At 42.6% G+C, this 15,598-nt stretch overlaps 1 protein-coding gene across 3 annotated transcripts in view; it reads right to left on the bottom strand.

Annotated features, from left to right (window-relative positions):
* Positions 1–15,598, bottom strand: part of gpc5a (glypican 5a) — a 126,889-nt gene that overhangs the window by 88,713 nt on the left and 22,578 nt on the right. For all 3 annotated transcript variants that reach the window (XM_071488970.1, XM_071488969.1, XM_071488971.1), the window contains 4 exons: positions 5,602–6,062; positions 5,275–5,508; positions 4,468–4,601; positions 4,188–4,313 (listed from right to left, as the gene is read on the bottom strand). In XM_071488970.1, coding sequence (XP_071345071.1) covers positions 4,188–4,313; positions 4,468–4,601; positions 5,275–5,508; positions 5,602–6,062 — 955 coding nt within the window. The remainder of the gene's footprint in view (positions 1–4,187; positions 4,314–4,467; positions 4,602–5,274; positions 5,509–5,601; positions 6,063–15,598) is intronic.

Genomic DNA, 15,598 nt, shown 5'->3' with positions numbered 1-15,598 from the left:
ACTGTGTGTGTTTCCATGATGGATGAAGAAAGCATGTGGGAATGTGTTAACCTTTGTGGTGTCCCCAATTAAAGAAGCTCACCAACACATCCACAGTTTGGGAGATGTTTCTCTGTTTTTTTGTTTGTTTTTGTTTTGTTTTGTTTTTTTGTTTTGCTTGCTGACCACTTACATGAATCATAAGCACTTTTTAATCAGTCTTGCAGTGTGACTATAAGAGCTCAACGAGCCCCTCAAACGTTATACCTGTATACTGGGGCTGGGTGTGGATTGTAATTTATTAATACTGGTGCCAATAACTTAAGATTCCAGAGTTCGAGATAAAAAACGTTTTACAACACCTTTGAAAAATGTGAACATTTTTCTTATTGAAAATAGCTATAATTAGTATTTTATGTCACCATTGTATGTAAAAGAGGTTGCATGTGATGATGAACCCACAGAGAAATATCACCCACCACTGCATTTCCCCTCAGCTCTACAGAGCTTTTTTCGCGTCTTTCGGCTCCTCGGTTTTATGGCACGCAGTGGTGTCATTTCACTCACTTCACTTCACTTTTCAGCATAACAATCTCTAAAACCCTGCTATACACAACCAGCTCAGCACTAAACAGCAGACAGAAAAGTTGGCAACTGACTGGTCAACACAGTGGAGCATTTAGCAGCTAAAGAGCTGGCTCTTTCCTTCAGTAGTTGGTAGAGACCAAAGACAGAGCTTAAAGAAAGTGAGTATTGGACTTATATTCCTCAAATGGACACAAACACATACAAATGAATTTTAGCTTAAAAGATGATAGCTGTCAGTGCTGTGTTTACAGCTTGTTCCCACCACTTCTAAGAGCCCCCAAAATTCAATTATTGCAGGTTTAATAAAAGCTTCTGAAAACTAAATTGTTGTCTCCAGATAAGCAGCCATAACCCTGCTGAAATAAAGTCTAAAATAATTCCAAACTTCTAAAGTCCAAAATCACGCCTCAAAAGCCTGCACATTACGGGATTACTGCAGGTAGAATTAGCTGTCCCAAGAGCTGCCAACACTGTTAATAAGACAGAATACTAATCAGAAAATTCCACATCCCGTCTTTTTTTGGTTCTCACAATATGAGTGTGGAAGTAAGGGACAAACCAGGAGACAGAGAGACACAAACAGAGAGGAAGAATGTGCTGACTAAATCCCCCCCGAAGCGAGACCCCATCATGTATATTCACATAGACACTGAGATGAAAGCTGCTTGTGTTCTTCCTCTATGATCTTATCTGATTGTTCTTTATCTTTTTGTTTACCAGGGACCCAGATGAGGACATGCATTAAATCTCCCTTAAATCTCAGGCTCCCGTGTCAGGGTTTTGTGCACGTCTTTTTTTTTTTTTTTTTTTTTTATTAAATAAGGCAAAGCTCTGGTGCAACTCTCTGAATCTTTAAGACCATAAAACAATCTGTGTCAGCACATGCAAAGAGTCATTAAAAAAGGCATCTGCACACACTCCTATGTACAGTTTCACACACACACACACACACACGCACAGAGAGCGACTGAACCAATCGTTTAAAGTCTCTGAGGCCCCGATAAGCTTCTGTAAATCAGCCACCATCCGAGTGAGTTTTATTCCCTTCTCTCTCAGTGGATGTTGGGTGATGACCCGCAGGCAGGAGGTTATTTATTGCTTTTGTCTCAGCTTGTGTTGACTCCCAGCCACTCAGCTATGGTTCTAGGCTAATAGAAAGCAGCACAGGGTTGTAGATCTGCAGGAAGCCTGCTGAGCCGCCGGGACTCGTTCTCCTTAGAGAGCCTTGTCTCCCTAGATTCCTAATGTCTCTCAATCCTTCCGCTTTCTTCCAATACTTTTTGGTAATGGCTCAATCAAAATGAAAATCAGTGAGTAAACCTGAGGTGAATGAGTCTCTATCAATAAGTGTTTGTGTGAATGAGGAAAAGAGGAAGGAGGGTTAAAGAGCTGAGAAATGCCCACGGACCATAAACATTTCCCAGAGGCTGCTGGCAGAGATGATAGACAGCTTGCATCCTGCTGGTCTGCCTCTTTCTCTAGCAACATAAGAAACATCTCTATTCTCAGAGATGCCCCCCCCCCCCCTTTTTTTTTTTTTTTTTTAAAAATGGAAACTTGAGGCATTATGTTGGAAAACAACAAAAGATGAAACGAGTAAACTGTTAATGCCAGAATGACACTTAACCTTGATGTTTTGTCTCCATAGCAATGTCATTTTTGATGAGCAACACACAACCACACATTCTTAAGAAGTCTGAATTTCTCTGGTTGCTAAGAAGGTTTTGAAAGACCTTCTTCCCCTGTACGCCTCCTTCTTTCTTACCTACACACACGGCAGCTGTGAAACAATCTCAACAAGGCTGTCATCTTTTACAATGGACCATCTAACCTGAACCGGCAACTCCAACCTCACCGTGGTTTGAAACACAGGTCCACCTGCTGTTTCCACAGCGCTGACAGCAGCTGACAGTTAAGAGGAACAACCACAGACTGAGGATATATGAGGGGGTCCTTGAGTGATGACAGCATGGCTAAGATCAAGAGTTGTGATGTAGTGGAGACAAGGCCACTGACTGATACTATGAAAGAGGCCAGTTTGTCTGCTCCAGTTCACAACCATTCATATCCAAGATCTATGTCTGCGGGCACTAACAGCTAATAGATTAATTCTACATTGGTGTCAGTTTGTTCATGGGGGCAGTGTATATATATATGAAGGGTGTTTGTATGTGAATTGAGGCAGGGTCAAATGGTGTACAAACAGTCTCCTCATACAAGGATCGCACAGTGAGATGTCTCTGGAGCTTTTGGCTTCACCTTTTGTTTCCTTTTGGCTTCGAGCAAACTAAGATTTCACAGGAAAGGCTGTGTATGTGTGCACACTGAGGTGATATTACCTCTGACAGTGACATGTCTACACCGCTGTTAGCTAGTTGAATTGTCTATCTGCCGCCAGAATATGGGGAGGTTTTGAAGAAATTAGAGGCCAAGATTTAGTATAGTAATAAACCAGAAATCAGATATCTGCCACAACAACCTCTTTTTTTATAGCAATAACTCGGAATCTAACTGAGGCTTAATTCTATGTCCTAACGGTATGTTTGCAGAGACAAGATATCAATAAAACACCATATTTAAGGACAACCCCACCCCACCCCTTTTTTTTTTTCATGTTTTTCCCCTCTTTGCTGCATGTCATGTCTGTCCCCGCAGTTCCTGTCTCTCTACACTGTCCTGTCAAACAAAGGCATAACATAACTAATTACATATACCCCTTCTTCATTCATCAATAAATATTCAAATTATATTTTAACACAAGATTTCTTCTACTTCTCTGAAAATGAGTTCACAGTCTATGTGCACCAACGGATCCAAGTTTCCACATCATACTTGTCACCAGCTGATTATCAAACCAAAGTTGGCTCTCAGCTTGGTTGTGATGTCCCCAGATCCTGCTTGTAACACACACGTGTTAAAACTGAGATTTAAGGTGAGCACAGAAAAACTCCAGCAGATAACCAGTAGGTGTGAAAACAAACACTGTACACACATCATTCTGCACAGAGAAGCTCAGATATGCAGGTGAAGACGCAACAAGCAAAACTTATTGATTTCTCATGTGCTGCAGGATTTCCTTCTGATGATTTTTTATACTTTATATATTAGTATACTATATTTATAAATGCACAAGCAAAAAAAAAATTAAGATCATTTCCGTCATTTAACTGATATCATTTGTAAGCATGTCATACTGTATAAATGTGACTGTCTGTAGTCTGAATTATTTAATGCTTAAAATATTGGATGTAAGGTATGCCATTATATCTCTGAATGTTTGGGTGTGTATGTCTGGATGTTGGCATACAGATATGAAACAGTGGCATGCCATAAAGTCTTTGGTGAGGAATACTGCCACCTAGGTCTGCAAAGACTACAGATGGGTGACAAATTAAAGACAAAACCTGAATAAATGAGTAGAAAAACAGAAATGTGGATGCTTTCATGAAAAGCATGAGTGGGTTAATGAATGGTTGCTCATCACGCCAATAGTTCGAGACTAGGCACTGAAGCTGTTTTGTGTCATGTCATGGCTCCTTGCTGTATTAACACACTTGATGTTGGTTTTATTTTATTTGACACCCATCTGTGTTATCAGTTTTTTTTTTTTTAAAACAAACCTTTTCACCATGTCAGTTCCATTCCAGCAGGACAGCCCGTCACCAAAGACCAGCTCACTCACACACAGCTGATCTGCCAGACCACCATAGTAGGTGCGATAGTGTCGTAGACTGTTCAGAAAGTCCCTGAAAAAGCAGCCACATGGAGACACACAAATAATTAACTTGATTATCAAAAGTGTTTTACATATTAATATCAGATTTTATGAATGTATAATGTATAATCGTTAAAAAAAAAAAAAAATTCTGTGCACACATTTGGCATCTTTCGCCCTCTTACCTTCTCTTGACAGCCAGCGAGTCCCCTGACGCTCTGATGGGAGCTGTAAGAGGGATGGATTCTCTGCTGCTGCTGTGCTGGTTGCTGACTGAATGTGCAGGCTTCCTGCTTGGTGGGCCACACAGTTTATGCACCTATTACCCAAAGAGACAGACACAAATTTAGATCTAAAGACTCTGGGAGAAAATGTGCATTTTGAGAATTTGCAAATCTTGTTAAACTGTACTGGTGCGTGACAAACAGGCCTTATTTTAGCTGGGGGAGTGACAGATGTTTATACTAAGGCCATTAGTGCAGCCAAGCCTATCATCTCCAATTTCTGGATGTGCTGCCTGTCAAGCAGCAGTTACACCAGTCGACCACTAGATGGAGCTGTGGTGTCTCAATCAATGCAGCAGAGACAGTGCAGCTCAGGTACAAACATACAGGAGCATTCATTTCACTACGAATGGCATCAACAGAGACAGAAAGTTAGATGTGAAAATAAAAATTTCATGGTTCAACTTTTATGGATGATGATGGATAAGCCTGAGGAGTAGCTGTTGACAACCTTCCTCTGTCTTGCCTGGCAGTCTCAGTTCCTGACTGCCTTGGCCCTGCCCACACAGATGTCTTTCTGGGGAGTTTTGGCCTGCTCTGGTCTAACTAACCTGTTGTTATGTGTGCTAATGACTTGAATAGCAGTGTAATTCAGTATAAAAAACACTCCAGGAGTGACATGCTCTATCCTTTCTCTATTCTTTACTGGTGGTACTGGTTTTCACCTCCCACAGTGCCCTAGTACAGTCTCCTCTAAGATGATCTGACCTGTGCTGAGAGGCGGGGTCCATTTTTCTGAGCTTGTCCGACAGCATCATGAAGCAGTGTGTGAACTCCCAGAAGCACTTGCTCTAGATCCTGGGGTCCATGCATCCGCGCTGACAGGCCCTCCAGCGAGCGAACAAACTCCCTCCAGTGGGTGTCAATCTCTGCCATGCTCGCCAAACATCCCCGCATCACGTTGAGGCAGTAACCCATGCAGGGCTTGGACTGGGTTAAGCCCTGTGAAGCAAATTACTTTGGGGATCAGCAATTCTAGCGAAGACTTTTATCAATTCAGATCGATAAACTCACTTCAGAGACATGCTACCGTACCTGACAGTGAGGACAGTAGTGCATCTTGAGCAGGGCCCGTCTGCACTCACGGCTCAGCTGTAAGTGGTCTGTAGTATTTATGACCTCGATGCCAAGGTGCAGTGCCTGAAGAAGAAGTTTCCCGGAGACCCCAGAGCGAGCAATCTGATCAGCCAAGAGGGCGGGCGCCCCACCAAACGGCCTCACGTCACGTCCTGACGACCTCACACACTCGGCGTAGCCTGGCGATATGTCACTGAGACCTGGGTTGATGAGGTGACTGTAGACCAGCGGGAAGAGAGCGTCAAAGAATCGCTGCACTAACTCATCAACGCTGAGCTCCGACCCCAGCAGGAAGAGACCGATGTCGGTGAAGAGTTCCCGCACAGGGCCCACAGCCTGATCAGCCATGCTGCGGTAAGACTCTTGAAGGACGGCATTAGTGTGATTCTCCGCCTGCCTCATCAGAACCTCAAAGGTCTCTGTGGGATGAACAGCAGCAGAGAGAGAGACAAAAGATTACACAGGGACCCAGGTTCATTTCAACACATTATCATCTTTATCTTGCTTCAAAGGTAAGTTGTCCCTGCTGGGAAGAGAAGAGAAGAGAAGAGAAGAGAGAAGAGAAGAGAAGAGAAGAGAAGAGAAGAGAAGAGAAGAGAAGAGAAGAGAAAAGAGAAGAGAAAAGAGAAGAGAAGAGAAGAGAAGAGAAGAGAAGAGAAGAGAAGAGAAGAGAAGAGAAGAGAAGAGAAGCTTCCTGTGTCTTTCCAGAAAGTAGAGTCTGTGGGAAGCAGTTTGTTCTCTAATCAAAAGCTGAGCTGACAATGAAAAATGTAAAAGAAAGAGGTTACACACAATGGAGTGGGAGCTGTTGTGATATAATTCGAACAGAGCTACAGTATAAATAGTATTTTAATAAACCAACCACTTCTATCAAGCGTGCATGCAGTGAGGGAGAGGAGAGGAGAAGAGAGAGAAAAGCTCCTTGAGTTCTTGGAGTGAGAACAAGAGCGGGTGGATAAAAAAGAGAAGAGGATGGAGGAGAAACATGAGAGAAGAAAGGCTGAGGTTAAGAGACTGAAAAGAGGGAGAAGAAAGGTTAAGAGAGACGGGAGGATGGATAATAGGAACTTCACAACTTAATTCCTCAGAGAATAAGCCATTACGATAATGTCCATACCTTTTGCATACAACCCACACGAACACTTGCTATTACACAAGCATGCCCACAGACTCCCTGCTTTAGCTTTATGAGGATAAGATGCCCACTTTCAACCTAAAAACATGATTCACTTTCATCATCACATGATCGTCCACTCATTTTTATCATGTAAATATTAAAAAGATTCAGCTAAGCTGCATGTGACACGAAAGTCTGTCCACTCCTGAAACTGCCTCTGTGTGAAGTAATCCGATGCTCAGACTGCTGCATCACGAGGGAAAAGCATATCATGCTGTTGCTGTTTTGACTGCCACAGGTTTGTACCCAGTCCTGTGAGCAATATCTAGCTTTGCTTGCGTGTGTGTTTCTATGTGTGTATTTTAGGAGCGGTTGTTTGGAGAAATGTGCAGACTGTGCAACATTATGTGGCATCCAACAGTCACATAAGGAGGAAGCAAATGTTCAGGTGAGCCAAAGACACAGTCGAGGACGGAAATAAAAGCTGGTTCCCACTGAGAAGTCTGTGCAGTTAAAGTAAGACTTCAACATTTCAGGAATATTTTTAAGTCTGTTAAATAAAACGTTGGTGCCAGGAGACGGTAAGCTTAGTGCCACGTGCCACATTCACACCATGTGGGAGGGGAAGATTTCCATGTTCACACTCAAGATGGCAGCTGTAAGCGAATTGTTTGCTATAAAACACTATTAATGCCACAGGAGTTTAATTTGAATCGTAATTAACCTGAATGAATGTTTTACTGCAGAGCTGAACGTCTGAGAATTAAAAATACCATGTTCAGTAAAGCACTGAGCATTTAATTACCTTTAACAATGGACTTTGGCTGACTTGAGACAGCCCTGTTTGCCTGCTTTTGTCTGCACTTTTGACTTGAACATGGCAGTAACCCCCAACAAAACCATAATTCTTGTTTTTGCGGAATAAACACAAAATATAGCACAGCTGTTTCCAGTCTTTAAAAGGCGCTATTTCTAAGTTTTCTCTGCCGCCAAACATGGTTTCTTGCTGGGAGCGTTTGGTGGTGATTCAGCCAACCACTATAATACAAAAGTTATAATAAGCCCTCTGGGCAGATTGGAGGCTATAGTGAGTCGCTTTTGGAAAGTGACGAGACGGGCTAGCTGGGCTAGCTGGTTAGCATGCTGACTTCAGTAGAAGAAAATGAGTGAGAGAAACAAGAGTTAACACTGACGTTGGTTTCCACCTCTGGAGACAGCTCTTGGTGAGTAAAGAAATGAAGTTTGACGCTGAACTCACAACATTCATTCTGGCCCGGTAAGTAAACAGGTGTTAATGCTAACACTGGCTATGTAGCAACATCAAAACGGACAAATGGCTCCGCCCAAGCTAGGCTAAGCTAGGTTATCCTCTCCTCGATCTACTTATCAAACTCTAGAAAGCAAATAAGCATATTCTCCCAAGTGTCAGGCTACTCATTGAGCTTCAACAGAACTGACAGCATGGTGTTTAACAGGGAAGGGAGTCATGACAGCCAACCAGCATGCACAACACCAGGGTGCTGAAACTAGTTCACCTACACCGAATACAGCTGTTTCTAATGTTATCACCTGTGCTTTTCTGCCATGACAAGCCTAAATGTCTGCTGTCAAAAAAAAAAAAATCTGCATGGGCCAATATTAGCGCTCTTTTTTTTAAATTTTATTTTCTTCTTTATTTTAAATCCATGTACTTCTCTGAAGCGTGATATGAGAATATAATAAGAAAGCTGTGCATGTTTTTCCAGACGTGAAGGAATGACCTCAGTTCAACAGAAAATGTTTCACCAGTGGAACAAGCTTGTCTTTATCCCTCTGTCTCACTTTTTTTTTCCAGTTTTTGTCTCAGCTAATACCTGAGCCATGGCCATTCTCACATCATGTGCTTGTCATGAGGTGTGAGGAAATAGTCAGGGTGAAGGCATGCACCGATGTGGAATGACTGACCGAAAGACCCCTGGAGAGGGCGACTGCAATGGAGTTGGTGGTGGTGGTGGTGGTGGTGGGGGGTCTGTCATGTCCACAGGCAGCGTTAAACTCTGAGGTACCAGGAACTGAACTGGTTCGAAGGTCGTCTGTGTTCTCTCACGGACCGGGTAGGTCTAACAAGATCTGAGGCTCGAGATCTGTGCGTTTATGTGTGGATATGCAAGAAAGCTGCACCTCCCACGCAGCAGCCACTCTGGTCAGGGAGCAGCACGAAAAACAGAGAGAGAATGTGTAAAGAATGGCAATGACAAGAGTGGCAGCTATGAAAGTGCAGTGTAGATGCCGTGGGTGTGTGCGTGTGCGAGTGTATGTGTGACTGTGTGAATGAACCAGACAGATAGAAGGAAGGAGCTCAGACAGGCAGAGAAACGAAGAGAGAGAGAGAAATATGTGCTCGTTGAGTACAGTCAGAGATTACTGCAGCCCTGGGATGTATGAAGCAGAGCAGGCAGAGTTATGAAGAGTCCCACAGGGATTACAGCTCGTGCTTCAGGGGGGGGTTTACCACATCAGTTTGTGGGGTTAATGAATCCCACCTGTCAGACCACATAACGGAAATCTGTGAAGTAAACAGATTTGTCTCTGTTGTATCTCCGTCTCTCACCACTTTCTTCTTCTGCTTCTTGAGATTTAAATCTTGTCATCGAGTCCCATACCAATTTTTACAGTAACAGCCTGGTATGTAAAGGCAAACTTAAAAAGGCATGGATAATGAGCTCATCAGTAATTCTGCTGTCTAAACAAGTCGGCTCTATTAGAGGAACACCCACCCACACAGAAGTTGCTAGCTGTCCAGGCAGTGTTAATGGCATTATTTTTCACAAAGGAAAGTGCGAAGCTGCGTCTCTCACTTGGAGGCCTAGACCAGCAGCCAGGCTTCTGGGTAAGCCTGAGGACAGAAATAACGCAGGGAGAGGAAGAGAGGAAAAAGAAAAAGAGTGATGAAGCAGAGTTCTAAGGAGGAGGATGAGAAGAAGGTGTATCTTTTACCTTTTAGAGATAGAAATCTTTAAGCCGACTCTATTTGACGCTCTGTTCACATTTTGAAACAAATAGGCCAAAAATGTTTCTTTAAAGCTGCTGTAATTAATATTTCAACATCGACAACGGATCAAATGACTGAGTGTAATGTGAGAGGGTTCCCTCATCGTGACAAACCCACGACAAATTATCACCTGACTCCAGTTTCCCTTATCTCAGGGGAGGGTTTTATTGTCTTTCAGCTCACTGTTTTTGTTTTACAGCCTGCAGCTTTACTGTTCATCAACCTTGTTTTCAGGAGCGACAGGTGGCCCTGATAAACCCACTCTACTCTACCTGCTCAGCACCAACTGACAGACAGACAAAGTCAGCAACTAGCTGGTGATCATAGTGGAGCATTTCGCAGCTGAAGATACAGATATTTCTCTCAGGAGTTAGTGGAGACCAAAACAAAGCTAAGAAGAGAGTGAATACGGGACTTTATTCATCAGGTGGACAGAAAGACAACTGAATGATATTAAATAAAGTTTGCTGGATGTGTAAATAACTGTGTTTACAGCGTGTCTCTGCTGCAACCAAGCTGCCAAAAAAAAGCAGTTAATGCAGGTTTAAAGCTGAACAACCATGGAGAAACCCGTTTCTATCTTCCTTTATTTACACTACATGTTCTTTTTATTTCTTATAATAGGCTTATTTCTATCTATTTTCTATCCTTATCTCCGTGATTAGGATGCCTCAATGTGCTTGTTTTGCCTTTGTGTGTTCTAAGCGTCAATGACCCAGCTGATAAGAGGAGAGCAGGCGTGAACGTAAAAAAGAAGCTGAGCCAGCATTACAGAAAACAGTCAGCTTCGATTAACCGTGGCAGCTGAACGCAGGGTGGGTATATATATGTGTACATTATTTTGTAATTATGTAAATAGCCAGAAATATTATTAAATATGATACATATACTCTGAACTTTCAAACCTGAACTGACTTGACCACCAGAAACTAGGTCCAGTGTCAGAAAATGTGATGTTATATATATTTTTTTTTTTTTTTGCACATTTCAACAGCAGTACCCCCCCCCTCCCCTTTTCCTGAAGCAATAAAAATGGAAAAGCAATGAAAAACATTATTAGCAACTATTTTCCATCTCACACAGGGCAGACAAAGAGCAATAAAATAGCACAAACACAGTCAACATCAATCTTTCATGTGCATCATGTACAGTCATTTAAAGGAGCCAGGACAACATGCAACCCATCACCCCGCTCCCTCGCCCGCTGGCAGGGTCAATAAATTCTAATATGCACCCATCAGCCACAACATGAAAACCGGTTACCGGTTTTAAAGTTGTGGCTGATCGGTGTGTGAACAATTAATGTTTGAAAGCTCGGGTATCATCCAGATATATTGGCTGTAATATACCAATCGCAGAGCCCCTTCAGTTAAATTCCACAGCAGCTGAGCTTTTCTCCATGTCTAAAAGGCTTTTAAATTTGATCCCATTTTCTTCCTTTCTCCCATAATTGCTGCACTTCTCATTTTCTTTAATGTAGGATGATCTTGTTAACTGTGACAGGGGTAGCTAACCAAGTGATGAGTTACACTTAAGGTCAGGGTTTCTGGCTATTGGCACTAAACCACTAAACTAGAAAAAAAGGATTTTTATTTTATGTCACTCGATAATGCAATCTCTCTGTCTGTGCCCCTCTGCACCTGATTGCTTTGGAAGGAACCAGTGATATTTTGACAGAAAGATATCAGACAATTATTAATCAGTATAGAGACTACAACAGTAAAAGCAGCCCAGGCAGTCCAGGATAAACCAGTGGAGGATGTGAACTGAAAAGGAAATGCCAGGTGTTGCTTTCGCCACCAGAGGGAGACATTTTTTTATTTTAATATGCACACATACAGAAAATTAGATCAGTGTGATATTGAGGGGAAAACATACAGCCTGTTAAAACTGACTTAAGGTGTTGCATGCTCAGTCTGACTACTGTCACCAGACAGGAAACTGATCCCTGTTTTTATTTTGTACTTTGGAAAAACCTTAAGCTACAGTCAAAGAAAAACATAGAGGCAGTCCTAAAGCGGTCGATGTGCACACGTTCTTATTTAATCAGATCGGCTGTTTAGACTCAAATATTTCAGAGTAACAGTCCTCCTCTCTTGCTGTTAGTTACCCTGGATTGGTAAAAGTGTCAACAGCTAAAAACAGCTAAATGTAATTCAGCTCTGTCAGTCAGTTATTCATCAGAGACAAAGATAAAGAGGTAGCTGGAACTTGTGCTGCACAGTTTCACTCTTAATCCAAATCTTGTCTGAGACCATAACTGTGTATGTATGTGTGTGTGTGTGTGTGTGTGTGTGTGTGTGTGTGTGTGTGCGTGTGTGTGTGTATTCTTAGTCATGTTACTAGGAACAAAGATCAGTCAGCTGCATGAGTAATAAGATGAGCCTTTGTAGTTGAAGAACACACAAACACACAAACACAAACACACACACACACACACACACACACAAAGAATAAGCAGAGACAGTTATTGTACTATATTCCCATGCATACCTAAATGTGCACTGTAATGCACGAACTAATCGCAGCAATATCAGCTACTTTGAAGATCCCTGTGTTTCCAGGTTTACAGCTCTCAAATGCCGCCAGCCGACCTCAGCTGAGCTGCTGAGCTGCCAAGCAGAGAAAAAATGGCTTTTACTAATATGATTCATGCTCTCTGAATGGCTGCGACCACAACAGAGGAGCCCAGTGACATCTGATAGGCTGCAGAAAAGGCCATTCTCCATCTAGCAAGGATGAGTCAGTGGCTCTGTGGGTTTCAGCTCATCCCAGAGCAAAAGACACACAATGAAAGTCAATGACTTGCAGGATGGCGCAGTGAGTAGAGTCAACAGCAAACTATGTCTTTAATTGTTGCATAGCAGAGGAAGAAAAAAAGCAAACCACACTTTGTTGTTCCAGGATGTAGTTTGATGACACTGTTTTCTGCACAAATGTTTGTGGTAACTTAAAAGGAATAGGAAAAGGTCAGACACTGACTGCTTTCAGACGCAGAAAGATGTAGGGTAAAGCCTCCGTCTATCCAGTCTTCTTCCTTTGAAGAGCAGAGCCACAGGTGCAGTAACACTCCAGTTAAAGTCTTCAAATTTCTTCCTTAAGTTTTAATGTTCATTTCCAGAACCACTTCTGTACAACTCCCTTTAAACCCAAGTAAATGCTCATCTATTATTTACTTATTATTGGCCTTTTTTTTTTCATATAAGTTGAATTGTGTGCTTGTCCGCCAACATGTTTACATGTTTTTGTTTGTTCAGCTCATCTGCCACACAATGACCAAAACACTCTCTAGGATATGCTTGCAATTAATTGATTGGGAGGATTATAAGTGAACACTATCTAAATTTTCCTTAAAATTAGCACCAAATTACACCGTTCTGTCTATGAAACCTGTGATATTAAGGAATATATTATAGGTAATATTAGGAAGTTGTGCCAGAAACCTAGTAATATTACCATATGCACTTACCTGATTATGTTCATCAAGTGTCTTTGGGTGATCATTTTATTTGGCCTAACATCAAGAATTTAGTTTCACTTTGTCTCTACATAAATCACTGTTACCATAAATGTGTGCATTCACCTGATAATAAATCATTTATTTTCTCTCAGGCTGTAAACTGGAAGCTGATCTGGTCTGACCGAGTTCTCCGAACAAACACACTCTTAAGCTGTGGGACACAGAATGTAAAAATAAACCTGCCTGCAATCTCCAAAAGAAGCAGCAGTACACGTTTACGACAACAAAGCACTCATTCACCAAAATCCACTGAATGCAGGACTGTCAGGGTTTTGATAAGAGTTTTAAATAATCTCATTTTAGCTTTTCTGGCATGACAAATTTTCACACAAGCATGTTAGTTTGTGGAGAAGAGACGGCAGCTCTGTGATCGCAGGGCACAACACAGAGCTCTCCAAGTCTGAGCTAAGCGTTTGACGGCCTCACCTGGCTGCATCCACATGAGCTGGCTGCTCGGGAAAGAAAAAGACGGCGCGAACAGACAGAAGAGTGACGAGAGAACAGATAAGGCGAATGAACCAGATTTTGTGTCAGGACGACAGCATCATACACGCAAACAAGCACGCACACAGTCTGCCAGACTGTCCTGATTTAGCTTGAGATTGAGGAGAAGCACAAAGTGTTATTCAGTGTGGATGAGTGAGCTCAGTGTACCTGCTTGTTCTGATCTACAAACAAACCACCACGCAAAGCCGGGGCCTTTTATGTGTGTGTGTGTGTGTGTGTGTTTGTGTGTGTTAAGACATGTGCCAGCATGTTTGCATGAGGAGGGGGAGAAATACATAAAGAGGGAAAGGCCATGCTAAACTCTCCCATTTCAAAATGCTTCTCCACATAAGTTTCAGCCGTCTGGATTGTCCATCTGCCTCCTTTTCAACCGCAAACAGCAACTGACTGACCAGGCAGCAGAGGAGAAAAAAGGTTCCTGAGAAAAGTTTAAAAAGCCCTGGGACGTTTTTCCTTCCGTCCTCACTTTCAATAAAGGGGGCATTGTTATAAAACTGAAAACAGTCGCCTGCTCAGAGGTGTTACAGAAGTGTGCTCTGGCTCAGGCTTTCTCAGAGAGGGTGGGAGGAGGGGTGAGAGGAGAGGAGACAGGAGGAAAGGGACAGTAGAGGAAAGGAGAGACAAGGAAAAGGTAAGGAGGGACAGGAAAGGAGAGAAGGAGATGAAAGAAAAAGAAAGAACGGGAAAGCAAAGGAGAGGAAATGACAGAAAAATCCACATAAAGACATGAGTCACTTTAATCTATTTTGCCTGGAGTCAGGCTCAGCTTACCATCAGCCTTCATCTCTGTGTACTTCCTCCTCCACAACAATAAACACACCCCTCCTACATACATTAACAGCTGACAAACATATATTTATCCAGAGTAGATTCAGCCCACCTGTCATAAACCTCACAACACCCATCTGAACTACAACAAGAGACACTTCCCTCTGCGTGTCTCCCCATCTCTCTCCCTCTCTCTGCTGCTCTCCGTTACCTCCAGAAGGCTTAAAAGTCAATATTTGAGGATCTGTTGCAGCTCTTGAACACTTCAAAGAGCACAGAGCTCCGCTGTGAACATAGCCTTTAATATGCCGTTCAGGAAAAGAGGCAGAGAGGGTCACAGGGAAGTGTGTGTGTGTGTGTGTGTGTGTATGTGGGTGGTATATATAGGTCAAATATCCTTTCATAGATGCTGCACATGTAGAAACACAGCTCAGGTTGAGGACACATTAAAGGTTTTCGGAGCATGCACACACGTAGAAACCCAGACAGAAAGAGGGGGGGAGTGTGAGCTGCCACAGTTTTAAGAGGCGGAGTGAAAATAATAATATCATAATAAAGCTTTCATTAGCTTTCAAAGGTGGCTCTGTGTGAGGCTGTTGAAGGTTTCCTGCGGTTGGCCTTTAGGGAGCTGTTAGATGCCAGCGAAGGAGCCAACAGGGCTGTCATGAGCCTCAATAGAAGGGCTAATGCACACAGCACGCCAGTGATTACTCTGTTGAACTGGATAATTACATCAGATTTATAAAAAGATGATACAGAACATTAGGTTCAAGGGTCTGAAAGTGGTAAGCCGTGTAATTCCACCCCGATGACTGGCCTACAAAAGAGAGTCATTATGTTATTGATGGAGTTCTAATTACAATAGACCTTAACTAAATAGAGCCACACCAGTATTCCTGCGAAACTAACTACAAAGTGCCAAACATTTTTACAACCACTTTTGTTTTGGCAAAAGTCAGACTGCAAAGGGTGGGGGGGTGGGGGGTAGTAATTAATACAGAACTGTAACAAC

The sequence above is a fragment of the Trachinotus anak genome, unplaced genomic scaffold (genome assembly GCF_046630095.1).
Source record: "Trachinotus anak isolate AG129_WGS33_773 ecotype Australia unplaced genomic scaffold, CSIRO_AGI_Tana_v1 ptg000011l, whole genome shotgun sequence".
NCBI classification, from domain to species: Eukaryota; Metazoa; Chordata; class Actinopteri; order Carangiformes; family Carangidae; genus Trachinotus; species Trachinotus anak.
Note: the sequence above shows the minus strand (reverse complement) of the source record. Positions and strands in the feature narration are given on the sequence as shown.